Raw genomic sequence first — 26,389 nt, 5'->3', positions numbered from 1 at the left:
CTTTTGTTTTACATTTTATGAATCTAACCCCGAGTCTTAGAGGTAGATGTTTTTGATTCTGTAAGTACCATAGAAAACACCACTTGTGAATAAATCAAGAGAAAGAACAAAATCAAAATCAATATGTTCAAAACGAAGAAGCAGACATAGAATGTCATGATTCTAAAGGAACGAAGGACTACCAAAAAATCATGTAATGCATATTATTGAAAATATTTTTAAGGGAGTTACAACTTGACTCTAACTTAAGAAGGTTTGTAACTTTATGACTTTTATTTTTCAAATAAAGCCAAAGGAAATTGATGAATCTCTCATCCATAAAGATTGATCTCTTGCATTGAAAGAAGAGTAAATCACATTCAGAGAAACAACATTTGAGAACTTATTACCAAAGCTTCAACTAACCAAGTGATAAAAATCCAATTAATCTTTTACAACAAGCTCGATGAATATCTTATTTGTGATTATTATCATTATTATTTTTATTACTCTTAATAATATTAATATTATTATTATTGTTGTTAATATTTTAAAAATATATATAATGCTGTTAATAATTTACTAAGATTATTATTATTATTATTAATATTAACTAGAATTTATGTAATTAATTAAATTTATTTTAAAAAATTAGAAATAAAGTTGAGGTAATAGGAGAAGGGAGTTGAAGGGACAAAGTTAGTACTGAAATAAAAATTAAATATATTATTTTTTTGGGGAAAAAGAGAGGAAGAGAAAAGCGACATGCTCTGAAAAAACTCTATCACTCTAAGGCTGTGTATAATGGAGGTGTTGAAAAATAAATTCAATAGTTGAATCCTTGCAATGAGGGTGTTAAATAGGGTGTTTAAAGTGAATTGTATTAATTGGTGTTGAAAGTTTTCCACATGTTGAATGTGGAAAGAGTGGGGTCCACAAAATACTTTGTTAATTTTATTAGTGGTGAAATAAGATGTTGAATTTTATTAAACAAAATCATTGTAGTGAGTATAAATTGAATGTGTGTTGAATTATTAGGTGGAAGAAAGAGAAGATGATGTGTAGTATAAAAAATGAAAAAGGAGGGTGTTGAATTTATAAAACATTGTTAATAGGCTATCAACAATGGTTTCTAAATTCAACACCATACTTTTTCACTTTTTACACTCCACATCACCATCTCTTTCTTCCCCATAATAATTCAACACTCATTTAATTTTTACTCACTTCAATGGTTTTGTTTAATAAAATTCAACACCCAATCCAACCATTTTAAACAATCACAACAACTAATAAAATTTTGCAAAGTAATATATGTGGGTTCATACTTTCTCATTCAACATGTTGAATATTTTCAACACATATTAATCCACATCACTTTCAACTCTTTATTCAACACCTCGTTGCACCTATTCAACTATTGAATAATTTTTTCAACACCCACATTGTAAATGGTCTAAGTTCACCGAAATAACTTACTTTCCAAAGTCGTCAATTCACTAAAAAAATGCAATAGCTGGCGCAATGAATAATTGTTGTCGTTGTTCGAAGATTTGCAAAGAAATTTTTGTAAACACAAAGCAAGGAGTGAGATTTTATTGTAAAAATCATTTATATAAATATATATATATATATATATATATATATATATATATATATATATATATATATATATATATATATATATATATATATATATATATATATATATGGGACGTATCAAATGAGAACTTTGGTTATTATAAGAATGAGAACTTTTATAACAATCATACGATTTAAAATCAATGCTCAGATATGCATTGGTGTGATATGTATTTAAATCAGAATCTATCTATTAATTATTGTCTTTTAAAATTTGAGTGAAATCTGAGGCATTGATTTTAAATCATACGGTTATTATTAAAAGTTCTCAGTTCTCATAACAGTCAAAGTTTTCATTTGATACGTCCCCATATATATATATATATATATATATATATATATATATATATATATATATATATATATATATATATATTAATGATAATGTACTGATAGTGTAAAATTTTTTTACACTGTCATTCAATTAAAATATAACGTTCAGCCATGTCATACACGTTTTTTTTAATTTTCAATCTGACATGTCCTGATTCATGATCGTCATTGGTTGACAGTGTAAAACTATTTTACACTGTCAGTGCATAAACTTTTTTCCATATATATATATATATATATATATATATATATATATATATATATATATATATATATATATATATATATATATATAGAGAGAGAGTAGGGATAAATTTACCCTAAGATTAAGTTATTATAGTTTATTATAAATCTTGACCATTAATTTTTTTCAATTTAATGGTTGAAAATAATAAATTATAGTTTTCTCTCGTCACATTTAATTAATTAATATTTTTAATTATTAAATTGAAAAGAATAAATGGTCAAGATGTTAAATTATATATATAATGTTTATTTCCATATCTGTTTGTTATACAATCATGACTATTCTATAAATAGATATGTTTACTGTAATATTTTAATAATAAATATAATAATTTAATAATAAAATTAATATAATAATAATAACAAAAATATATTATAATATACCCCAGTATTCTAAACGCGAGGGTGGGCAAAGTTGAGACTATCATATAAATAATCAACGAGTTGTAACGGGTGTTCTTTTGTGAAGATGTCAAAAATTTGGTAACGTGAAGGGACATGTAAGACTCGTACATGGTCGTGGGAGACTTTTTCACTTGCAAAGTGTTTGGTGCTCTGATGTTGAATTAGGGTGTCAGATAGATTGACAGTACTAACATTATCACAATATACCAAAGTGGTTGTTGAGACATTGCAATGTAGTTCTAATAGTTAGTATCTAATCCAATAACATTCAAATACTACATTAGCGACTCAGTGGTACTCGACTTATGCACTAGACCGACAAAGGGTATCTTGGTGTTTGGTAGACCATGAGATTATACTATCACCATGATAGACACAATAACAAGAGGTGGATCGCCTGATTTTTGGACAACTAGCCCAATTTGGATCAGTGTAAGAAACTAATTTACTAACAGAAGAGGGATACAAGTGAAGGCTAAAGTAATAGTATCATGAATATACTGAATTGTACGCATCAGTGTTGACATATGTTGGGTTTTAGGGTCATGCATGAATATGCTTACTTGTTGTACTACATAATAGATATCAGGTCTTATGAAAGTAAAATATCATAATATAATGCTCCTGGACGACTCTAATATTCAGTTGGGTCATGATATGGATTTTTTGAACACCCAGAGTTTTTCCTTGATGTCAACTAAGATAGGTGATGGCTTGCAAGAGGACATGTGTGCTTGTTCAATAACTTCCTATGTATATTTTCTTTGAGGCATGAAAAGACCATTTATATGTTTAGTGACAAATATTCTCAAAGAATAACTTAGAAGACCCAAATCCTTCCTGGCGAGTTCAAATCTAAGTTTAGACTTAATAGATTCACGAAGGGCATCAGTTGATGTAATGAGAATTGTGGCATCCACTTATAGAAAAATTTAAGTAGAAATAATATCGTGATGATAAATGAATAATGAGTGGTCAGAGATGTTTTGAGAGAAATCCAATGTGGCAACATAGTCGATGATTCTTTGGTACCATGTACGAGGTGGCTGTTTGAGACCATAGAGAGACTTCTTGAGGAGACATACATGCTCACAATATAGTGGATATCAGAATCCAGGAAGTCGATACATATACATAGTTTTATCAACTTTCTATAAAAAAAAGGCATTCTTGACATCTAGTTGATGGAGACACCATGACTTAGATAATAAAATTCTAAGTACCATGCGAATATTGGCCGGTTTAACGTAAAGGCTGAAATTTTCACCATAACCAACGCCAAATTGTTAATTAGCACCATTACCTACAAGACATGCTTTGTATCGCAACAAACAAATACCAGAAGTGTCTAAAAGCACATAAACAACCGAAATACCACCAAAGATGCAATCTAAGTTACAGATTGTGAAATATATTGGGTGTGTTTGTTTCAAGGTTGTAAAAGAGATTCCCAGGAATATGGCCATGGGAATGCAACATTCCCATGTTTGATTCAAGTTTTAAAAAATTATTCCAAGGCATTTTTTATTCCCAGGGGATTCTTATTTACACATGACTTTTTTATTTTTATTCCAAGGCTTAAAGGGTGGGAATATAATATTCCCATGGGAATAAGTTCAATCAACTTTAACTTCCCACTATCACTCACATTTATTATTATTTTTTATTTTTTAATATTTTTAAATTAAACAAATTTTATCATTATTCCTAGGAAACAAAATTCTTACCAAACACATAAGTTGGAAGAATATTCCAAGGAATACTAATCCTGGGAATATTATTCCAAGGAATAATTTTTCTAACCTTGAAACAAACACACCCATTGAAAATATACTACCTTATACTGATACAAGCCTCCATTAGAGACTTTTCCTCAGTGAAAAAATGTCGCAGATGGGGCCTTAGTGCTTCCTGGTCCCTGCTACAAATTGAAATAGTGTCGGTTGTCAGTTATTAGCTTTTAGGCATTCTGTTGGGAGCAGTAGCCATTGACATAAGGGATGTTTGAAGCTTCTTGACTTTACTCTCAACTAGTTCCAAGAGAGGAGCTTGATACCATGGTCATGCTTTTTCGTACCCTATAACACTCCCGAAAATGTAATAAAATTACAAAACAAGTTGTGATGTGAAACTGTGCTTACCTCCAATCATTTAAATATAGAAACCCAGACCTGAAACGCGATACTACTATCAAAGAAAATATGGGCTATAGATTCAGTCGATCCACACCCTCCCTCACAATTACGAGAGTCGACATTTAGGATTTCTCTCTTGCTCAGGTTTTCCATCGTTACAAAATAAAACTTAAAATCCGTGAAAAGAATCATAAATAAAATCAAATCATCCTTGATTCCATTGTAATTAAATTGAGTAAATTTTTTTTCCATGTTTTCATAGTTTAAGTTTCTTTTGTTAATTCAATTTTTTTGTCATCATATATGAAAATTCCAATTCTTTTTCATATCTAATTTTTACTAATTATTAAATTTCATACAAAATATCCTAAAAGCTTATACTAATAAACTTTTCTTTTTCTTTTTCAAAAGTAAAATGATGTTTTTGCAACAAAAGAAAAAAAGTTGAAGAAGTGTGCATCTCTGATTATAATCCATGGGTCCCGCGGGTTCACATCCTTTTATCATAAATAGTATCTTTCAGACACATCTAGTAAACAATTCCTCTTTTTGATATTCAATGGCAAATGTGTTCTTTCTAAGGCCATTCTTTCTTTTTCTTCTCTTCTGCTTTCAAATTCATCAAGCATTCTCCAATGATCGCAAGGCAAATTTATATATCCCCTATTATTTCAAATTATTAATATTTTACTTTGTCTAATTCATTTTTAGTGTTACAGTTGGATCCCATCCAGCAACCGTTGCTATCAGTTACATATTTTTCACCTTTTATGCATATAAACTATATTTAGCAAGTTTGTATTTATCTTTTTGATATTGGTTTGCCTATGTTTGGAAAATATTAAAATCACAGTAGAAAACCAGGGTAGCCCAAAAGCTACTCCTGCCTGCTTCTAAGAATTACGGTGAATTGGCTAATAAATGTATGACAATGGCAATTCACGCACTTCAACTTTGTCGATATATGACCTGATCACATGTTTAAAGTAGAAATTATAGTCATTTTATAGATTGATTTTTTAAGAATGAATTATATCTTTTATAATAATTTTAAATATGATATTAAAGTCTTGTTTAAAATTCGTTGTGCCAGAATTTAGCTATCAAGTCCCCTGTTATTTGTGTTCACTTGATTTGAATATTTCTAATACACCTATTAAATTTAACATTATTAAACTGATTGCCTAACTGATTGCCAGAATTTAGTTTTATGATTTTGATTAATTCAATTTCATTAGAGTTATTACAGTAAACTTTCTAAAATTGAATAAAATCAAAATATTCATTTGTTTTATTCAATTTTAAAGAATCTAACTCTTATTTTATTGATAGTTTTAAAATTTAAAAATTATAATTTTTTATATAATTTAATACAAATTATAAATGTGACATTTTATTATAGTTATTTGATATATAAATTATATACATGATTATTTTAATAATTTTTTGTTAAATTTTGTAATTCACTATATTTTCTGAATGCAGACTTACATTGTCTACATGGGTGATCATCCGAAGGGCATTGATCCAGCCATTTTACCTTCTATTCACACCACAATGACTCAAAATGTTCTTGGCAGGTTCAAATTATGAATAATGCTTGAGTTAAATTAAATACAAGTAGAGTAGTGTAACCATACAGATTTTTTACTTTGTCTATGTTTTCCCTATACAAAATGATTAATAAATTTTAATAGTATCAAAATTTGGATGTATCAAGTGATTTTGAACCAGGAGCTGTACTTCGCAGCTATAAGAAAAGCTTTAATGGATTCGTGGTGAAATTGACGGAAGATGAAGCCGAAACATTGGCCGGTATATTTAGTTAAATTTTATAATTATGTTAATATCTTATAGAATATGTAAATTAAATACATATGTAATCACTTGTTGATATTGCAATAGAAATGGAGAATGTGGTGTCTGTTTTTCGAAACACAAAGCATTATCCTAGCACAACAAAATCCTGGGACTACGTAGGCCTCCCACAAAATAGCAAAAGAATGCCTTTGGAAAATGACATAATTGTTGGAGTAATAGACTCTGGAATTTGGCCAAAGTCAAAGAGTTTCAGTGATGAAGGATTCGGTCCACCACCCAAAAAATGGAAGGGATCGTGCCACAACTTTACTTGCAACAAGTAATTAAGTACTCAACTTTTTACATATCATACAAGTCTCTCTTTACTTTCATTATTTTCTGTCTTCTTTTACAAAATTATGATGATATAAAATGATTATTTGTGTTTTGTGCAGCAAACTAATTGGTGCACGATACTTTAATATCGAAGGTTCGTATAGCAAAAAAGACATAAAAGATCCAACCGATGTAAATGGGCATGGGACACATTGTTCCTCCATTGTTGCTGGAAATTCGGTTAATTCTGTGAGCCTACAAGGCTTTGCCTCAGGAACCGCACGCGGAGGAGTTCCTTCAGCACGCATTGCTATGTACAAAGTATGTTGGGAAACAGGTTGTGACCAAGCTGGTATCCTTGCAGCATTTGATGAAGCAATTGCTGATGGAGTTGATGTTATTTCTCTTTCTGTTGGATCAAGTCAAGTAAAAGTAATTCCATATTTTCAAAATTCGATCGACATTGGAAGTTTCCATGCAATGAAAAGAGGTATATTTACAGCGAATGCTGCTAATAATCTTGGCCCAAATATTCTCACCATGACAAATTTTGCACCTTGGTTACTTTCTGTTGCTGCTAGCACTTTTGATAGAAAGTTTGTTACAAAGGTGCAGTTGGGAAATGGTGCCATTTATGAGGTATGTCCGTGTCATAGTTCTTAATTTGCAAAAATAATCGCCTCAATCCCACATATTTTCTTAAATATGATTTTGTTAGGGAACCACGATTAACACATTCGACCTTAAAAGAAAAATGTTTCCAATAATTTTTGCAAGAGATATACCAAATACTGCTGGTGGATTCAACAGTTCGGAATCCAGGTATCATCGAAATAAGGACTTATATGAATTCTTATGATTATTTTTAAAATAATTTTTTGTTGGATTTAATTTCATATAAATATTATTGGCTAGGTCATGCATCAAAGACTCTGTAGATAAGCAAGCTGTAAAGGGAAAGATAGTCTTATGTGAGGGCTATCAGATTGCTTCTGATGTGGGGTTTTTCTCAGGAGCAGTCGGTGTAATATTCGGACGTACCTATCCACAAGATTCACCATTTATATTTGCATTGCCCGCAACATTGTTGAGTCTGTGGAATTTAAGAGAAATACAGTACTACATGAAATCAACAAGGTATTACTTTAATTTTAAGTAAGATTATATTACGAATATATTGATTATTGAAGTTTACCTATTAACAGAAATCCAACTGCCACAATATTTAAGAGTGAAGAAGTCGAAGATTTGTTGTCCCCTTATGTAGCATCTTTTTCATCGAGAGGTCCGAATCCAATTACACCAAATATTCTCAAGGTAACATAAAATGATATATAGTATATAAGTCTTGTCAAATCATTTTGTCTTAAACATGCAAAATACGTACTAGCTGCAATTTTTTTTCTTGATGTTGCAGCCTGATATTGCTGCTCCCGGAGTCAACGTTTTAGCTGCATGGACTCCACTCGACCCAATTTCAAAATTTGAAGATGACAATAGAAGATTGCCATATCAAATTCTATCTGGAACTTCAATGGCATGCCCTCATGCAGCCGGGGCAGCTGCATATGTTAAATCGTTTCATCCCAATTGGTCTCCTGCCATGATCAAGTCCGCCTTGATGACCACTGGTAAATGACTCAAACACATGCCCACAAATGGATATATGATAAAATCATTTTAAACTTAATCGGTATTTGACATGTTTCTTTACATTTATCACTTTATTTGAATACCAAATTAACAGCTACACCAATGAGCTCAAATATAAATGCTGAAGCTGAATTTGCATATGGCGCGGGGCTTATTAATCCTGTTAAGGCAGCAAATCCAGGGCTAGTATATGATATTAGTGAAGCAGATTATGCTGAGTTTTTGTGCGGAGAAGGGTATACATCAAAAGAACTACGAATTCTTACTCAAGATAAGAGTAATTGCAAGGGAAAAGATAATGAGAAAGTTGTATACAGCTTGAATCTACCATCATTTGCACTAAATGTAAACGGAAAATTTTTCGGATATGCTTATCATAGAACCGTTACAAATGTGGGATCAGCAAATTCTACTTATAAAGCTAGAATAATATCTTCATCTTTGTTGGAAATTCAAGTGAAACCAGATGTTCTATCCTTCACATCTATAGGGCAGAAAAAATCATTCTCACTCACAATTGAAGGGAGAACCAATGTGCAAGTTATGTCTTCTGCTTTGATTTGGGATGATGGCAATCATCAAGTTAGAAGTCCAATTGTAGTGTATGGGGATGGAAGCTAAGCACGAGTTCCCTTTTATCCTAAATGTGCGTGAAACATTATAACAATAATGATTAGCATATGAAGTTATCGCACTATGGCACTTTACAAATATGAATGATGTGTAAGTTGTTTGTATTTTATTATTTTGGCTTCTAGTTATTATGATCTTTGGTTTAGTCTATGAATGAATGAAGGCAAGTTAGAGAAAAACGAATTAAGGTATTTGTTGAACAACAGTAAACTTAATAACTAAGTAAACAAAATAAACTAGAACCTAATGGCTAAGCATAACAAACTCAAACTTCATAAGCTAAACACAATTCTCAAACAGTCACCTCATAAGCTTCTGCTTCTGAGCAACACTGCTTCTAAGTAATCACCTCAGAAGCTTCTGACTCTAACAACAGCTTCTGAATATGAATTACTTCCAACACCATCCCTTAATTCATATTCAGCTAACCAAAAAACACAACACCAATTTCTTCTCTCAAATGGATAAAGTGTTCAGATCCTTTGTCAGAATCTGCAAGGCACTTCTAGTTGCTACAGTGTGCAACTTCATTCAGAAAAACAGATTTCTCCTTGAAAACTTATCTGACGATGGTGGCTTTCTTCTCCTTTGGAAGCTTAGTTAACTCCCAAGTCTTGTTTCTTTCTATAGCATTAAATTCTTCTTTCATTGCATTCAATCATACTTTCTTCTTGAGAGCCTCTTCAATGCATAATTGTTCAGAATCTTCTTCTGATTCTTGAATCGTGTCTCCTTCTAGACATTCTTTAGAAGTACGACTACCACAAGAAGCTACACCTTTGTTAACTTCTGGACCTCGTCCAAAACCACTACCTTCAGAAGTACCGCATTCAAAATTTGGATCGCCTTCAGAAGCTTTTCCTTCAGAATCACGACCACCGTCAGAGGCTGGACTACCTTCAGAAGCTCTGCCTTCAGAAGTTCCACCTTCAGAGTCTCGATTAACACTAGAAACATGATCATCTTCAAAAGCTTGTCCTCCAGAACCTACGTCTTCAGATTTTTCCCTTCCAGAAACATCATCACAACCAGATTCTGAGTCATCGTCAAAATCTGGATTAGAAATAGATTCACCATCATAATCTGACTCGCCTTCAGAATCTTCTTCTTCCTTAGAGGCACCTTCAGACTCTGACTTGTCTTTAGAACTTTCAGGTTCTGATTGATCTTCAGAACCTTCAGGTTTTGATTTATCTTTAGAAGCATATTCTTCTTCAGATTCTAACTCATCTTTTGATTTTCCTTCACACTCATAATCACCTTCGGATTTTGACTTGTCTTCGGTTTCAGAGTCATCTTCTGATTCTGAATCATATTTAAAGTCATCTTGTGATGTTGACTCTTATAAAAACACTCCTTCAAAATATTCAGAGTTATCTTCTTCCCCTTAAGAATCAAAAAACGAGAAGCTCACAGGTTCCTCATCAGATTCATAAGCTATTAATAGCACAGATTCATCGTCAAAATCTCCTTTGGCTATTTTTCCTTCTTCCTTGTTTGACCAACAATCTTTGGAAAAATGGCCAAACTTATTACAATAGTAACACTGAACCATTATGTTGTCATACTTCTCCTTTCCCTTCTGATATTTCTCCTTATTATAATAGCAGACTTCTGACTTCTGAGACCTACCATGTCTTTTCTGCTTTTGGTCCTTCTTGACAGAGGAAGCTTTCATAGGCTGCTCAACCTCCCTCTCAGAGGTTCTTTTAGTCATACGCAACTCTTGCGCCTCTAGACTTCATTGCCGCTCTTCTATTCTTATGGTGTCCAGATCTTTAGAATGTTCAATTGCTACAACAATGTAATCAAATTGAGGAGTAAGATACCACAATACCTTCTCTATGATTACTTGTTCAGAAAAGGTTTCTCCACAAGCATTCATCTCATTAGTAATCAGAATCCATCTGGAGATGTACTCAGAAACCTTCTCGTCGTTCTTCATGTTGAGATTTTCATACTACTTTCTTAGGGACTGAAGCTTCACCTTCTTCACGGATGCGTCACCACCGTAACACCTAACTAGTGTATCCCACGCAGCCTTCGCAGTCATCGAATCAACAATTTTCTCAAACACATTCACACCTACACATGGATGGATGTAGAACAACGCCTTTTGGTCTTTTTCCCTTAGGTCACGCTGAGCATTTCTTTGCGCATCAGTTGCATCTTTTGGAGGTGAAACTGAGACATAACCATCGTTGACGAGATCAATAACATCTTGAGCGCCAAATAACACACGCATCTGAATCATCCAACGATTCCAGTTCTTACCATCGAACACTAGAAGTTTAGTACTCAGACTACCGTTTCCGTTCATCCTCAACCTTGTGCAAGTCACACTCAGATCTCACCAAATACAATGTTTCCCAATCCCGCAGAATCATAAAATGTGATTATGTTCCGATTTTGTTCAAGATTCAACATGAATACAAAAACCAAAATAAGTCACACAATGCCTCACCATTTTACTCATGTTTCCCGTGTTTTCTTGCGGATCCGAACCGGAGCTCTAGATACCAATTGTTAGGGCACGAGGTTTTAGAAAGAACAAAAAGAATGAGAGAATAAATGCTCTGCATTTACTGCATTTACGGCTGTAAAAGATTGCATATATTAAATGACAACTACTAGTTTATTTATACAAACAAATTAGGGTTGCCGCGTAGGTCCTAACAACAGTAAACTTAATAAGTAAACAAAATAAACTAGAACCTTATGGCTAGGCATAGAAAACTCAAACTCCATAAGCTAGACACACTTCTGGAACAGTCACCTCATAAGCTTCTGCTTCTGAGCAACGCTGCTTCTAAGTAATCACCTCAGAAGCTTCTGACTCTAACAACAGCTTTTGAATATGAATAACTTCCAACAATTTTTACTCCATCAAAAAAAATAACATTATTAAGTTTTATTACAAAAAAAATTATAATTATTAGATATTTTAATTACTAATAATAGTTATACTTTTTAAAAATCATATAATTTTAAAGTAATATTTTGGAGAAAAATCCGAAAAGTTACACATAAGGCAAGGCATGGAAGACGTCGTTGATACTGAAAGATAGCAATTGTGCAACCTGGATTTGTTTAATAACGAGACGACTTGAAAAATTCCAAGTCCACCTTTGTCATGTTTGCAATATATTTTTTTTTTTGTGAATATGACTAGGCAAAACATTAGAAAAGTAATCATGGACAAAATAAAACATTTACTTATTCATCTGGCAAATAATTTATTAATGAAAATTTAGAGAGATTTTATGTTTACTATAATTTATTAATGAAAATTCCAAGTCCACCTTTTTCATGTTTGCAGTATATTCAATTCATTGAACGTGACAACGTAAAATTTAGAAAATAATCATAGAAAAATGAAATATTTTCTAATTCATTTATCAAATAATTTATTATTAAAAAATTTTGAGACATTTTATGTTTGTTTTCTTTAGTTTTTATTTGTCGAATAATTTATTATTGGAAAATGACATATTTTATAATGTTTTTTACATAATTTATATATTAATATAATTATAGTCATTGGGGAAATGTCCTATGCAGAGGGATCCATGTTTGTCTTGTTGCAATATCTTCCACTTATGTGATTGTGACGATGAAACTTTAGCAAAGTAGCCGTGAAAAATGAAATCTTCTCTAACTCATTTGTCATATAATTTAGTGGATACAATTTAGAGAGATATTTTACATTTTTACACTTATTTTATTATTAATTTGAAAATTAATATTCATGATAGGTTTTTTAGAGCATATAATTATATTAAAAATTAGAGACTGCTAAATTCTAAATAAATTTAGAAAATTTCTTTGCCAACCTCCCTACCTTCTAGTCCACCTCTGGTGAAAACTCCATACTACCCCTGACTTCGGAAATGCATTTCCGAAAATGCAAGAAAAAGGTGTTTTCGGAGATGCATCTCCGAAAACGCCTTTTTTCATGAAAAAATTGTCTTATTTCGGAAGTTCATTTACGAAAACAGTATTTCGGAAGTTCATTTCCGAAATGCTGCGCGTTATGCAGATTTATCAAAACACTCCCCCTCCCCATTCATTTACCCTAACTCAAATAAAAAACAAGCAAAGGCGAAAATTTGTGCAAACACACTTCCAAGGCTGCATCAAGGCTCCAATCACATTGCTATACAACATTCAAAAGCCCACAAACCACTCAATTTGTAAGTTTTAAATTTGTTAGATTCATTATTCAAATGCATGTTATTTAGGGTTTCAATTGCATAAATGATATATGGACTGGTTGTTAGTAGTATTTAGGTTGTTTAGAAGCTTTTTGAATTGGTTTTATGTTTGATTTTTGGGTCTGCCATGGAAGTTGCAGAAAACTCCATCGCAGGGATGTTTCGGAAGTTCATTTCCGAAAACACCTCCATCCCAGTTTTCAGAAATGAACTTCCGAATTGTATCAGAAGTTCAAATTGTTTAGTTTTTTATTTTGTTTCACATATTAATCGATTTCAATTGTTTATAGGAACATGTCAGACAACCAACCAGCACGCATCAGACATGGTAGGGAGACCCAGACTGCGTCGGCTAGAGAGGGTAGGGAGTGTCCGTTTTAATTTGCAAGTACTTTATTTTTAACGCCTTTGTTTATTGTGCCTGTTTCTTTGAAGTTTGTGTGCATGCGTTCTGACTTCTTTGACGGCGTGTCGCTGGTTTCCAACGTCTTTGTTCTTTAATGACTTGTCTGTTTCCCAAGCGTTTTTGTCCCCTTTCTTCTTTTATAAAAGGAGGTCTCATGGACCTTTCTTTCTTCATTTTTACGCAGGAATGGGTGGCGCTAAGGGAAGAAAGGGTTCTTCAACCTCGTGCTCTCGCGGAGTGAAGGAGGTGAAGAAGAAGAAGAAGAAGGTTTTGACTGGTTCTGCTTCTCGTCCCCAAGGGGTCCATGGCTCGGACGTGCAGGCTCAGTCTTCAGGCGTGAGAGTCATGATCAACGCTGATGGTTCTGAGACTGAGTGGGATGAGGATTGGTATAATTATCTTCATTCGGAGGAGTTCGCTCGTCGGGCAGAATAACGTGTTTTTGTTTTGTTTGATGTATATTTTGTAACGCTCGTCGGGCAAAATAACGTGTTTTTGTTTTGTTTGACGTGTTTTGTTTTGTTTTGTTTTGATTTCGGATTGTATCTTTCGCACAGTGTTTTTGGATTGGATTTATCATCTTAGTATTTTCAGTTTATCTGTTGCTTATTTTTATTTGGCATTTGCGTTTAATTAAAATGCGAGACAGTTTAAGAAAAAACATAAAAAAAAAACACAGTTTCTGCATAATTCGGAAGTTCATTTCCGAATTCACCCCCATGAGGTGTTTTCGGAAGTTCATCTCCGAAGACACCCCCCATGAGGTGTTTTCGGAGATGCACTTCCGAATTGTGGAATTTTTTTTTAAAAAAAAAGCGCTTCGGAAGTTCATTTCCGAAGCAGGGGTATTTTGGGATTTTCGCTGGGGTTGACCCCCATAGGGAGGTGGCTAAAGAAATTTTCATAAATTTATCTAGTTAATATTTCTATAATTTCATATCAAGACACTTCTAAATCAAATTAAATTAAGAGTATGATCATTTATCTTTATTATTCTGATTTATTTTAAAATTTGAAATAAATTTATCTTAAAATTTTGTAATACACTTTTTTTTTATAAACAAAGATCACGCCTATTTATTTATTTTTTTTGTTTATTCAGTGTATTAAAATTATTTAAATATTTGACTACATCAAATAAAAGTGACATAAAATAAATGAGATAAAAGTGAAATAAATTTAGAGGATAAAGTTGAATAAACATTCTTCTACTATAAATATGTGAACACAAATCTAGTAAAGCATCTTACTTCTCATTTTGATATTCACTGGCAAATATGTTCTCTCTAAGGATATTCCTTCTTTTCTTTTTAACTTGGATTCAAATTCATCATCATGCATGTTCCAAAGAGCGGAAGGCAATTTTAATTTTAAATATCACCTGTTATTTTACTTTATTTGGCTTTTTCTGTAAATTTAGCTCATCTTTACGGAATCAATTTCTAAAATAAGATGTTATTCTTTATAGATTCATTTTAATTTTACTTGATAAAAAATATAAATATAAATTAATTTAAATACTGTATTTTGTTCTTTTTTTTTTTCCAATTCCTCCCGTTTTCTTCACCTCTTTTTTATGATTTTTTCTTCAATTTTTTTTTCATTATTTATTTAATTATTTTTCTAAATAAATTGTTTAGATTTTAAATTAATTTTTTAGATTGAGTTTGATCATAAATCCATTTGTTTTTACAGACTTACATTGTCTACATGGGTGATCATCCCAAAGGCATTGACCCAGCCATGTTACCTTCTCTTCATTATTCAATGGCTCAAAATGTCCTTGGCAGGTTCATATTTTATTATGTTGCTTCTCTAATTATCCATGGTTGATTTTAAGACTTTTTCCTAACCCAAAAAGATTGAATATTTGTAAGATTAATAATTCTAGTGTCCATCTATTTAGTGATTTTGAACCAGGAGCTGTACTCCACAGTTACAAGAAGAGTTTTAATGGATTCGTCTTAAAATTGACAGTAGATGAGGCTGAAACATTGGCTGGTATTATTACTAAATTTTATATAGTCAAATATTTAACTCTGTTACTTTTTTTTACACCATGTTTTTTTTCCATAAATAACTCTTGTATTAGAAAAAGAGTACTAAGGATACTCAAACCCTTACAAGAGAGAGCAGAAAAACGTGAAAACCAACAAAAATCAAATGCACAAAATCGGGTTTTTAAACCACTCCTAATAATTACACTTAATTATATCCTTGGCTATTAGGGAGGGGTACTTTTTTACACCATGTAAAATATTATATTTATAAGAGACATGACCTATAATTATAATGCCTTGAATTTTAAGAGGATATGTAATGTCTATCTCTCTTGTAGTCATGCAACATTACCATTTTTTGGCTCTCCAGCATTCATATGATAGTTACAAAATACATTATAAATTAAACACAAATTTTTATATATGTTTTTTTGTATTGCAATAGAAATGGACAATGTGGTGTCTGTTTTTCCAAACACAAAGCATTATCCTTGCACGACAAAATCGTGGGACTTCATAGGCCTCCCACACAATAGCAAAAGAATGAATTTGGAGAGTGACATAATTGTTGGAGTAATAGACTATGGAATTTGGCCGGATTCAAAGAGCTTCACTGATGAAGGATTTGGTCCACCACCAAACAAATGGAAGGGATCATGTCACAACTTCACTTGTAACAAGTAATTAATCACTCAAGTTGTTATACTATATTTTCTGTCATTGAATTTTTCTATGTGAACTTCAAAGATTAAAATTGATATTTTATTTGTCTGTCTTTGAATATCAAGTAAATTATAATTTTACTTATTATCACAGGGGTCAAACAATTTGATCCTAATATAAGTAAAATTACTAAATGAATCTAAAAATATAAATTGATCATTCTCATTCTCATGTTACCTGCAGTAAAATAATTGGTGCCCAATACTTTAACGTCGAAGGTTTCTATAGTAAGAAAGACATCAGAGGTCCAACAGATGTAAATGGGCACGGAACACACTGTGCGTCAACAGCGGCTGGAAACACGGTTCAATCTGTGAGCCTGCAAGGGTATGCTTCTGGAACAGCTCGCGGAGGAGTTCCATCAGCACGCATTGCTGCCTACAAAGTGTGTTGGGATGGACTTGGTTGCACACAGGCGGATATCCTTGCAGCGTTTGATGCAGCAATTGATGACGGCGTTGATGTTCTTTCTGTCTCTCTTGGACCAACCAAGGTAGTATTAATGCCATATTTTCAAAATGCTTTCGATGTTGGAAGTTTCCATGCAATGAAAAGAGGTATATTTACGGCGCTTGCCGCTAATAATCTTGGCCCAGATCTTTTCACCATGACAAACTATCCACCATGGATACTTTCTGTTGCTGCTAGCACTTTTGGAAGAAAGTTTGTTACAAAGGTGCAATTAGGAAATGGTGCCATTTATAAGGTATGCTAATTTCAAATGTGTTAGTATGAAAGAGTTTAATTTGCGCAATTACGATACGAATGATGCTATTTTCTCACGTGATGTTGTTAGGGGTCATCAATTAATACATTTGATCTCAAAAACAAAATGTTTCCAATAATTTTTGCGAGAGATATACCCAATACTGCCGGTGGATTTAACAGTTCCATATCAAGGTATTATCAAAATATATAATCCTATGAATTCTCATTATTTTTTATTATTAATTTCTCTATAGTATTTTAATATCATATAATCATTATTGCCTAGGTTTTGCCTTAAGGACTCTGTAGATAAACATGCAGTGAAGGGGAAGATAGTTTTGTGTGAGAGCTTTCAGACACCTTCAAAGGCAGGAATTTTCTATGGGGCGGCTGGTGTAATAATTGGACTTGTTTCCTCTAAAGATTTGCCAAGTACATTTGCCTTGCCAGCAACAATCATTACTAAAGAAAACCTAAATGAAATACAAACTTACATAAACTCAACAAGGTATTGTTTTTATTTTTAATGGAAAATATTGTACCATATGCGTAAAATATTGATAAAGTAAAGTGTATTTAATTAATTCAATCATTTTAATTGACTATCTATCAATAGAAATCCAACTGCAACAATATTTAAGAGTGAAGAAGTCGAAGATTTGTTGTCCCCTTATGTAGCCTCATTTTCTTCAAGAGGTCCAAATCCAATTACTCCAAATATTCTCAAGGTAACACGAAAATAAATCATGTCAATTTTTTTTTTGTCTTCAACAATGGAAATACTTACTAGATACTTTTAATTTTTGATGTTCTAGCCTGATATAGCTGCACCGGGAGTTAATGTTATTGCTGCATGGACTCCACTTGATCCCATTTCTGAATTTGAAGATGACAAAAGAAGATTACCTTATAATGTTATCTCCGGAACATCAATGGCATGCCCTCATGCCGCTGCAGTAGCTGCATATGTTAAATCATTTCATCCCAATTGGTCACCTGCTATGATCAAATCTGCATTGATGACTACTGGTAAATGATCAAATTATTTCAATTTTTAAGTGCCAAATTGATGAACTCCTCTAACTGTGTAACCTAAATTTGTGTTTGACATGTTTCTTTACTCTAATCACTTTGTTGAATACCAAATTAACAGTCACTCCAATGAGCTCTAGTTTAAATCCTGAGGCCGAGTTTGCATATGGTGCGGGGCAAATAAATCCTATTGATGCAACAAATCCTGGTTTAGTGTATGATATTACCGAAGCAGATTATGTTGAGTTTTTGTGCGGAGAAGGGTTCACATCTAAAGAACTTCAAACTTATACGCATGATAAGATCAATTGCAAAGGAAGAGATAATGAGAAAGCTGTATACAAGTTGAACCTCCCATCATTTGCACTTAGAGTAAACGACACATTTTCGGGATATGTTTATCACAGAACCGTTACAAACGTGGGATCAGCCAAATCTACTTATAAAGCAAGAATAATATCACCACCTTTGTTGGAAATTCAAGTGAAACCTGATGTTCTGTCATTCACATCTATAGGACAGAAACAATCATTTTCGCTTACGATAGAAGGGAGCATCGACGTGGCAATAATGTCTGCTTCTTTAATATGGGAAGACGGAAACCATCAAGTTAGAAGTCCAATTGTAGTGTATGGGAGCTTAGCATGAGTTATCTATGAGCCTAAGTGCGTGTGAAGTACTATAACGTAAATAAAGTTATCACACTATGGCCCTTTGTAAATTAGAATGATATTTAAGTTGCATCAATTTACTATTTTGCAGTGTGCAGGTCTTTAATAAATTAGAGGTAAAGTATAAAACTCAAAGTTATGTTTTTTATTAGTGTTGGAAAGTTTAATGACAATCAATAATGTTGGATTAATTTGTTTAACGAAGAGAAATCTCTTCCGTATCTTTTGGGGCTTTGTCGGATTACGGCTTGAATTTGAAGGAAAGTTTATGAGTGGATCAGATCACTGAAAGAGTTATTTTTGGAGGAGTTTGAGGGGTATTTCGCTCATTGCGATAAAGTGAAGAACCTAGCTAAGAGGTCAATTGTTGGGGTTATCTAGTTAGCATCGGCTTGGAGTATTTGGTTGACGTGTAATGCGATAATTTTCAAAGGAGGGTCGTTTATTTTTGACGATTGTGTTTCGAAGATCGTTCTAAATGGGTGGAAGTGGCTAGGATCCAATCACAAATTTCCATTTGTTTCGGGGTGGAGTATCCTTTATACTATCTTTGTAGTATCATTGCCTATTAAAAAAATTTGTTAAACGAAGTGTCTTAATTATATTATGGGGATGAATTTGAAAAAAAACTTTAAGTCTCACATTCTTAATTGAGAATTAAGTTATGTGTATTTTTGTGCTAATTGAGAAAATTTTATTTTCCACATTGCTATTGCTATATTTAGTTTCTAACATTATATAGAAAAAAATGTCTTTTTTTTTTACAAAAACAAACTTAATCCATATCATTAATCAAACAGTATTCAATACAAGGAGGAATAATATGCAGAACCATACGTCGAGATCATGAATTAGTCACCCTAGCTAAGCAATGAGTCATCGAATTCGCTGGACGTTTTACAAACTTAACCTCGAAGTTATGGTGAGAAACAAGAAAATTCTTAATACTATTAATGATCATGCTAAATTCAGAGTTACCCGCAAAACTAGCGTTAACGGCATGCACGACCAATTAAGAGTCACTCTAAAAAATAATACAACCAACTACATCTCAATAGCTACCTGAATCGCTTCCGTCAAAGCCAAAGCCTCGGCTTCAATGGTAGAAAAAATCCCAACATCCTACAAAAAAGCTTCCAAGATAAGGTTTTTCGGAACTATCCCGAAAGCATCAACCTCTTTTAGTTGTTCCTAGTTGTGTATTAAGCCCCGCATCGACATTACATTTCACCCATCCACTTTTCGGGGGCAACCACATATGTATATGATTTGTCTTAGATTACATAAATTATTTAACTTATTTCATTATTTCAAAATTTATTTGAATTTTTCCTCGTTTTAGAAACTATTTAGGGTTGTCAAACGACCAATATTAAATTAATTTTTAGAATTATTCAAATTTATCCTGGTTTGAAAACTTTATTAGGATGGTCATATGACCATTGTTTAAGGGTGCAAATCTGGACTTCTTGTTGTTTATTGATGTTTTTTGTAAAGAATAAGGAGTTGAGTTCACTTAAGAGATTAATTCGAAAAATCTCAAGGACAATTTGTGCGAAAAAATATAATAAAAAGTGTTTACGATTTGGATTTAAATGATGGTATAATGACAAACTGGATGTAAATTTTAACTACAATAAGTTTTGAATAAAAACAAATAACAAGCATGATAAATCACATTAAAGTAAAATGTTTCAATTAAAGAAGGCTTAATACCCCATTTTGGTCCCGTACCCATGCCTCTGGCTCCATTTTGGTTCTCATCCTTTTAAAAGTTCCAAGTTGGTCACTTACGTTATTAAATTGGTACCAATTTTGTCCTGACTGTTAGAAACGTTAGACTATCATTAAAAACCTGACTGACGTGTTAAGTTATAGGTGATCGTGTAATGAATGGTTTGGTTACGTGGCCACAAACCCTTTCCTGTACGATTTTCCACCTCTAAAACTTTTTTTCTAATAAGTTAATCCTTCCAAACTTATAGCATATAAACCACAATTTCACCCTTCCATCTCCATCTCTAACAAACCATAAACAATAACCTATAAAAAAACCTCACCTTTAAACCATTGCAATCATCATCATAAATTTCCAAACCTTAACAACATCCTTCAACCTGCATATTTTCAACAACACCATAAACACCACAACTATTGCAATCATCATCATAAATTTCCTAGGTTCTACATTGCAATAAATGACGTCGATAAAATCACCACAGTGAAACACAACGGCCGCTTGCCATGACAACACCACCACCACGCCGTTTGGAACGTGGCCATCACCGTTGCCGGAGAGCCCGTTGATGATTTGTATTTATGTTTTGTTGCGGTAGGATTTTGAAATAGTGGAATTTGAGATTCAAAAGTCGAGAGGGATAAGAGACTTTAATTTGAAGTTCTTTTCGCTCAATTTTCACCCTTTTTGAGTGTTTCAAAAAGCGTATTTTAATTTGCACGAATTCTCTTTTTCTTTATTTTGATTTAAATAGAAACAATCAAACTCCATGTAATTTCTATAATTTATTATTTGGTTATTCATTATAAAAATAAAAATAAAAGAAGTTAGTGTTTCAGCAATAAGGAAGAAGAATGTGATGAATAGATATTCCACCAATTAATGTTAGCTTCCACGTCATCTAAAGTAACCATATTAGCTAGTTTTGAAAGAAATGACCACTTTGATTCTGTAAGATAATGTAAGGGACCAACTTGAAACTTTTAAAAGGAAGAGGACTAAAATGAACACTGAGGCATAAGGCATAAGTACGAGACCAAAAAATGTATTTGGGAAAGAAAAAAGACAAGGAACCATACTCATACAATATCTCACAAATTGCTTCTCTTTATGACATGAATACTTTAATTCTATAGAGAATGTTTGATGAATTTTACGATCATGATTACATGAATGAGCCTGTATTATATACTACTATAATGATAACTGTTGACAACAGTTACTTCCTTAGTAATCGATACGTATCCCCCATACATCCGCTTCAGACATTCTGATTTGCTTCCTCGTGTCTTAACTGGTTAAAAACTTCTGCAAACCATTCGTCGTGTTAAGAATCGCCTTCCTAACGGTCTTTGAGAGTTTCTAATTAACTTCTATAGCATTATCGAGACATCGTTTGCTTAATTGACTCTTAGACTTAGAAAAATATATGTCAAGTCCTAAACATTTGATGAACGTGTCGAACTTGACCCCTTTGTCGTAGACATGATTTGAGTAATCCTTTTCCAGATTCTCGACATGTTTTGAGAGAGTGATCACAATCTTATGGACATGTTCCTGAGATTCTTTCAAACTAAACCCATCATATTAGTCGAAGTTTCTTGGTCGATGTGACTAGTGTGTCGAAGGCCAAGACTCTTCATGCTTAGTTATATTTCAAACATGGTCATAACATTTTCAGTTAAATCTCTTAGGTAGAATTTCAAGATAACAGATGCCCCCGACCAAAAATGTCACCTTCGATTATATGCTAAAGATAGAAAAAATATGGCATTTTTAGTAACTGCTCGATACTCTTCAAGATATCCTCCCCTCATCACAGACATCATGATCAATTTTCACAACCATAACGTTAATGACTAGCGTGTAGATTTTCATAATTACTCTGATTTCTTAGGACGTTAATATACAATAAAATTACATTAAATTTAAAGAAATCATTTAACTTTTTTTTTCAAAAATAAATAAATTTGTCATCTCTCGACTCAAATATACCACTTGTCAAATTCTTTTAGAAAAAAGCTAAAAGGATTTTTCTCTTGGTGGCTATATATACGCATTACGCTTATGTGAATGTGACAAAAGAAGCCTTTTTTTTTTAAGTAATTGTGGAAAAATACATTACTCTCTTACTCTTTTTTTTTTTTTTGGAAAATTATTCTCTTACTCATTTATTAAAGAGAAAATGGGTGATGCATTGACAGTGTAAAAAAGTTTTACATTGTCAACCAATCACAACCACACTACGCCGTACAAGGGCTTTCACAGCGCTTTTTTTGGCCTTTAACAGCGCTTTAAAGCGCTGCCAAAGCCAGCGCTGGCGTAGGCTACGAAAGCGCTTTTAAAAGCGCTCTGGTAGACCCCCCCTTTAAGAGCGCTTTCCTGGAAAAAGCGCTCTGGTAGGACCCCCTATAAGAGCGCTTTCCTGGAAAAAGCGCTCTGGTAGACCCCCCTTTAAGAGCGCTTCTTAGTAAAAGCGCTGGCAAAGACCAGTAAAAAAGCAAAAAAAATTAAAAAATTACGCAGCATACAAAAGCGCTTTTGGAAAAGCGCTCTGGTAGGCCCCCCTATGAGAGCGCTTTTTCCAGAAAAAGCGCTCTCATAGGGGGGCCTACCAGAGCGCTTTTCCAAAAGCGCTTTTGTATGCTGCGTAATTTTTTAATTTTTTTTGCTTTTTTACTGGTCTTTGCCAGCGCTTTTACTAAGAAGCGCTCTAGTATGTGGACCTTTAAGAGCGCTTTTTAGAAGCGCTGTAGTTGCTAAATGAGGTATTTTTATGTGCAGCCTATAATTTAATCCTCCCAGTCGACCTGTAATGTTTTCGACCTGTAATATTTTCGACCTGTAATATATTTTCGACCTGTAATATATTTTCGACAATATTATTTCAGCCATCAGTAAGACAATATATATACTAATATATACCATTATAATATCCAAAATTATATATATACATCATTACAAAATTATATATATACATCATTACAAAATCAACAATATTATAGTTCAAATCTGCATGAAAAATAGCTTAATATAAAATTGACACAATTCCTCTTTGATTTCTTCTAACTTTAGCTTCGAGTACCCAGCAGCACGGAATTCGTCAAGGTACTATAAAACAAAAACATAATATGAATAATATATTTAGGTAAATGTAATAAATTATATGAAATTATCTTAAGTTATAACTTTATACCGTGGGAGGAATCTCTAATTGATTCGCCTGAATGATTTCTTTCATAAACCTCAATACAAAGTATCCGCAGTCTGAACTGTTACGCTGTAGCGGACACTACATAGAAAAACAAATAAGATTCTATATAAGTTGTCTTGTTTTACCAAGTAGCATAAATATTATAAGCAAATTTGTGAAAAGTAATGTACCTGCACTTCGATCCAGGTGATGTTGTTTGATTTAGTCCGGGATACCTGTGCGTCCCGTTGACTACGGAATACTTGTATTGATCTAATTAACAAATATATAAAAGCATATGTTTAGATCAATCCCACAAATAAGTAAATATATAAATATACACGAATATATATTTAGAACGATCCCACTTACAAATCAACGATTTCCTTCATGGCCGGATAATTGGTCCATTCACCCTTTACCGAATTCAGATAATACACGACTTCCCTTATCGGGTTGATAGCAAGCAGCAACCAGTGTGCTCTATAAATTAAAACAATAGGTTATATGAAAATATTGCTATACACTAAAGAAACAGAGATTAGATGAATAAAGAATGAGAAACTAACCCTACTGGTCGGGTATTATACGCCCAAAGATGCAGACATTCTGTATTGCCGGTGGACATGAATCTATCGACTAAGCGCTGTCTAACAGATTCCGGATCCGAAACAATTTCCATTCCGCTGCAATGGGCGGAAGACACGAACCGGAATCTGTTAGACAATGCAGTCCCGCGCAACACTCTGTCATACAACAACCTTAAATAAAAACATAATAAACATTAGATTCTTTTCATTGAAAAGTGTAAATAAATTATATTGTGGGACTAATTAAATAATATATCGGATGAGTGAATATTACCGGATGTATGATTGCATATTACTGACGCCTAGTTGATCATGGTTAAAAATCTCTTGCAAGTCTTCAATTGTAATATGTGACTTGAACTCAATACCGAAGACACTTTCATCCATATCGATTTCCCGTAAAGCACCATCCTTCATATCGGACATATCAACCATTGTTGCGAGTGTCGCCCGGTATCGAGGCACAAAAGCACCGCCTTTTCTTGCCGCTTGCTTCGGAGGACCACTGGGTGGTACGCTACGAACCTGCTGCGTCACTTGTTGTGACTCCCGAGCGGATGCCTAAAAATCATATAAGTTAGGTAAAATATAAAATCATGCATATTTTGATTCAGATTATATATTAACACTTTAAATGTACCTCTTTTAGCGATGCAACAGACTCCTCCTCCTGTAAAATCCCTTTACCCTTAATTGCGGGTTTTATAGGAGCAGTCTAAAAATAAAATGTAAAACATAATTAATAAACGGTTTAGAATTGACATTCGAAAACTAAATGATTCATAATCGTTTTCAATTTACCTCATCACTAATGGTAATGAGCTCCGAGGGCCATGCAACAAACGATCCTATTGCATCTCGCAGCAATGTCGTCTCTGAGACCATGTCAGGTACCGGTAGAATCGCATCACGATCTAATACAACATCCACCGATACTTTCAGGTGTCCATCCGGGAGCGGTCTGTGGTGAAGTAAATCTCCCGAAGTGTTGTGCACTTTTCCCTTGCCAACTAGTCGATAATTCGGTTCCGATAAGTATAGTTGGCAAGATGAAATGCCCTAAACCAAAAGTAAATATAAAGTCATTATCATTAATAAAATAGAACAGTTTGTAAGGAAAAAAACTTATAATTACCTCGGGAAATTTCTTTTGATAGTTGATACTAGCCTTATCACTAGTTTCTCTCACCGATGAAGTGTTGCACTTTTCTCTCATATACATATCTTTATCTCTTTGCAATTCAGAGACCTGTGCTTGCAATTCCTGCAACTTTTGCAACACTTCTTCATTGGTAAGATTTGATCTTCTCCTAGAACTCTTATAAAAAGAGGTTGGAGTCACACCATGACCCTTACCCCTCACCCGACCGGGATACTCGGGAGCATCTAGTACTCTACTAAGTACGCTCTCCTCACCGGTGGATGCCGATTGCGACAAGGTCTCCTGTAATTCATTTACATTTAAATAATTATTAGTGGAGATAAAAAGTCATTTATATATTAAAAAACATTTGATTTAATTAAAGACACAGTATTATACTTACACATTCAGTATAAACTCTCTGAACATCGGGATCGACAGCGTGATTCTTGCCCACACGAGCTTCCTTCCACAACACATGTACAGGAAGTGAAGCTTCCTCACTTTTAGTCTCCTCCAACTATGCATTGACACAAACGATAAAATCGTCAATTAAAACATGCACATGTAGACAATTAATTAAATCGAATTTCTATTTACTTACAATTTTATCCTCTAAGCGTGCATATCCCAAACGCCCTTTTTTGTATGGATACGCGGGTTTGGATGCTCTCTCCCTATTCGTGGCACTCTTTTTCTGAAAAGCTTCATCTCTTTGCTTTACAAACTCAGCCCAATCTGCTTCATCAATGAAGGTCGCATACTTTGTTGGCCGTCCCGGTGCATCTTCAAGAAATTTTCCATCTTTATCC

At 33.2% G+C, this 26,389-nt stretch overlaps 3 protein-coding genes across 4 annotated transcripts; 2 read left to right on the top strand and 1 right to left on the bottom strand.

The window, feature by feature from the left end:
- The first annotated feature begins 5,272 nt into the window (after positions 1-5,272).
- LOC131635761 (cucumisin-like) lies at positions 5,273-9,343 on the top strand. 2 transcript variants are annotated; one of them, XM_058906398.1, is made up of 10 exons: positions 5,273-5,385; positions 6,225-6,319; positions 6,490-6,554; positions 6,645-6,879; positions 6,995-7,514; positions 7,594-7,697; positions 7,791-8,012; positions 8,081-8,192; positions 8,293-8,506; positions 8,623-9,343. In XM_058906398.1, exons 1-10 carry the CDS (start codon positions 5,299-5,301, stop codon positions 9,147-9,149), a joined length of 2,181 nt encoding a protein of 726 aa, XP_058762381.1. In that variant the 5' UTR covers positions 5,273-5,298; the 3' UTR covers positions 9,150-9,343. The 2 variants fall into 2 exon arrangements, with proteins under 2 accessions (XP_058762381.1, XP_058762380.1); XM_058906397.1 differs by having other exon boundaries at positions 6,460-6,554.
- A 476-nt stretch (positions 9,344-9,819) lies between these two features.
- LOC131635757 (uncharacterized) lies at positions 9,820-10,878 on the bottom strand. The gene is made up of 2 exons (XM_058906396.1): positions 10,576-10,878; positions 9,820-10,500 (listed from the first exon to the last, which is right to left on the bottom strand). The coding sequence occupies exons 1-2, from the start codon at positions 10,876-10,878 to the stop codon at positions 9,820-9,822; spliced, it is 984 nt and encodes a 327-aa protein (XP_058762379.1).
- Positions 10,879-15,400: 4,522 nt separating this feature from the next.
- Positions 15,401-19,512, top strand: LOC131635762 (cucumisin-like). The gene is made up of 9 exons (XM_058906399.1): positions 15,401-15,571; positions 15,688-15,782; positions 16,227-16,461; positions 16,688-17,210; positions 17,301-17,404; positions 17,499-17,720; positions 17,829-17,940; positions 18,028-18,241; positions 18,366-19,512. Exons 1-9 carry the CDS (start codon positions 15,492-15,494, stop codon positions 18,890-18,892), a joined length of 2,112 nt encoding a protein of 703 aa, XP_058762382.1. The 5' UTR covers positions 15,401-15,491; the 3' UTR covers positions 18,893-19,512.
- The last annotated feature ends 6,877 nt before the right edge of the window (positions 19,513-26,389 follow it).

This window comes from Vicia villosa, unplaced genomic scaffold, assembly GCF_029867415.1.
Source record: "Vicia villosa cultivar HV-30 ecotype Madison, WI unplaced genomic scaffold, Vvil1.0 ctg.001542F_1_1, whole genome shotgun sequence".
NCBI lineage: Eukaryota > Viridiplantae > Streptophyta > Magnoliopsida > Fabales > Fabaceae > Vicia > Vicia villosa.
Note: the sequence above shows the minus strand (reverse complement) of the source record. Positions and strands in the feature narration are given on the sequence as shown.

Bases quoted from the DNA above. Each gene is read 5' to 3' on its own strand.
- LOC131635761 (XM_058906397.1), top strand. From the start codon at position 5,299: ATGGCAAATGTGTTCTTTCTAAGGCCATTCTTTCTTTTTCTTCTCTTC. The intron at 6,555-6,644 runs GTATATTTAGTT...ATATTGCAATAG, and splicing joins TGAAGCCGAAACATTGGCCG to AAATGGAGAATGTGGTGTCT. The intron at 8,013-8,080 runs GTATTACTTTAA...ACCTATTAACAG, and splicing joins TACTACATGAAATCAACAAG to AAATCCAACTGCCACAATAT.
- LOC131635757 (XM_058906396.1), bottom strand. From the start codon at position 10,878: ATGACTAAAAGAACCTCTGAGAGGGAGGTTGAGCAGCCTATGAAAGCT. The intron at 10,501-10,575 runs GTGAGCTTCTCG...TTTTTATAAGAG, and splicing joins ATGAATCTGATGAGGAACCT to TCAACATCACAAGATGACTT.
- LOC131635762 (XM_058906399.1), top strand. From the start codon at position 15,492: ATGGGTGATCATCCCAAAGGCATTGACCCAGCCATGTTACCTTCTCTT. The intron at 15,783-16,226 runs GTATTATTACTA...GTATTGCAATAG, and splicing joins TGAGGCTGAAACATTGGCTG to AAATGGACAATGTGGTGTCT. The intron at 17,941-18,027 runs GTAACACGAAAA...TTGATGTTCTAG, and splicing joins TTACTCCAAATATTCTCAAG to CCTGATATAGCTGCACCGGG.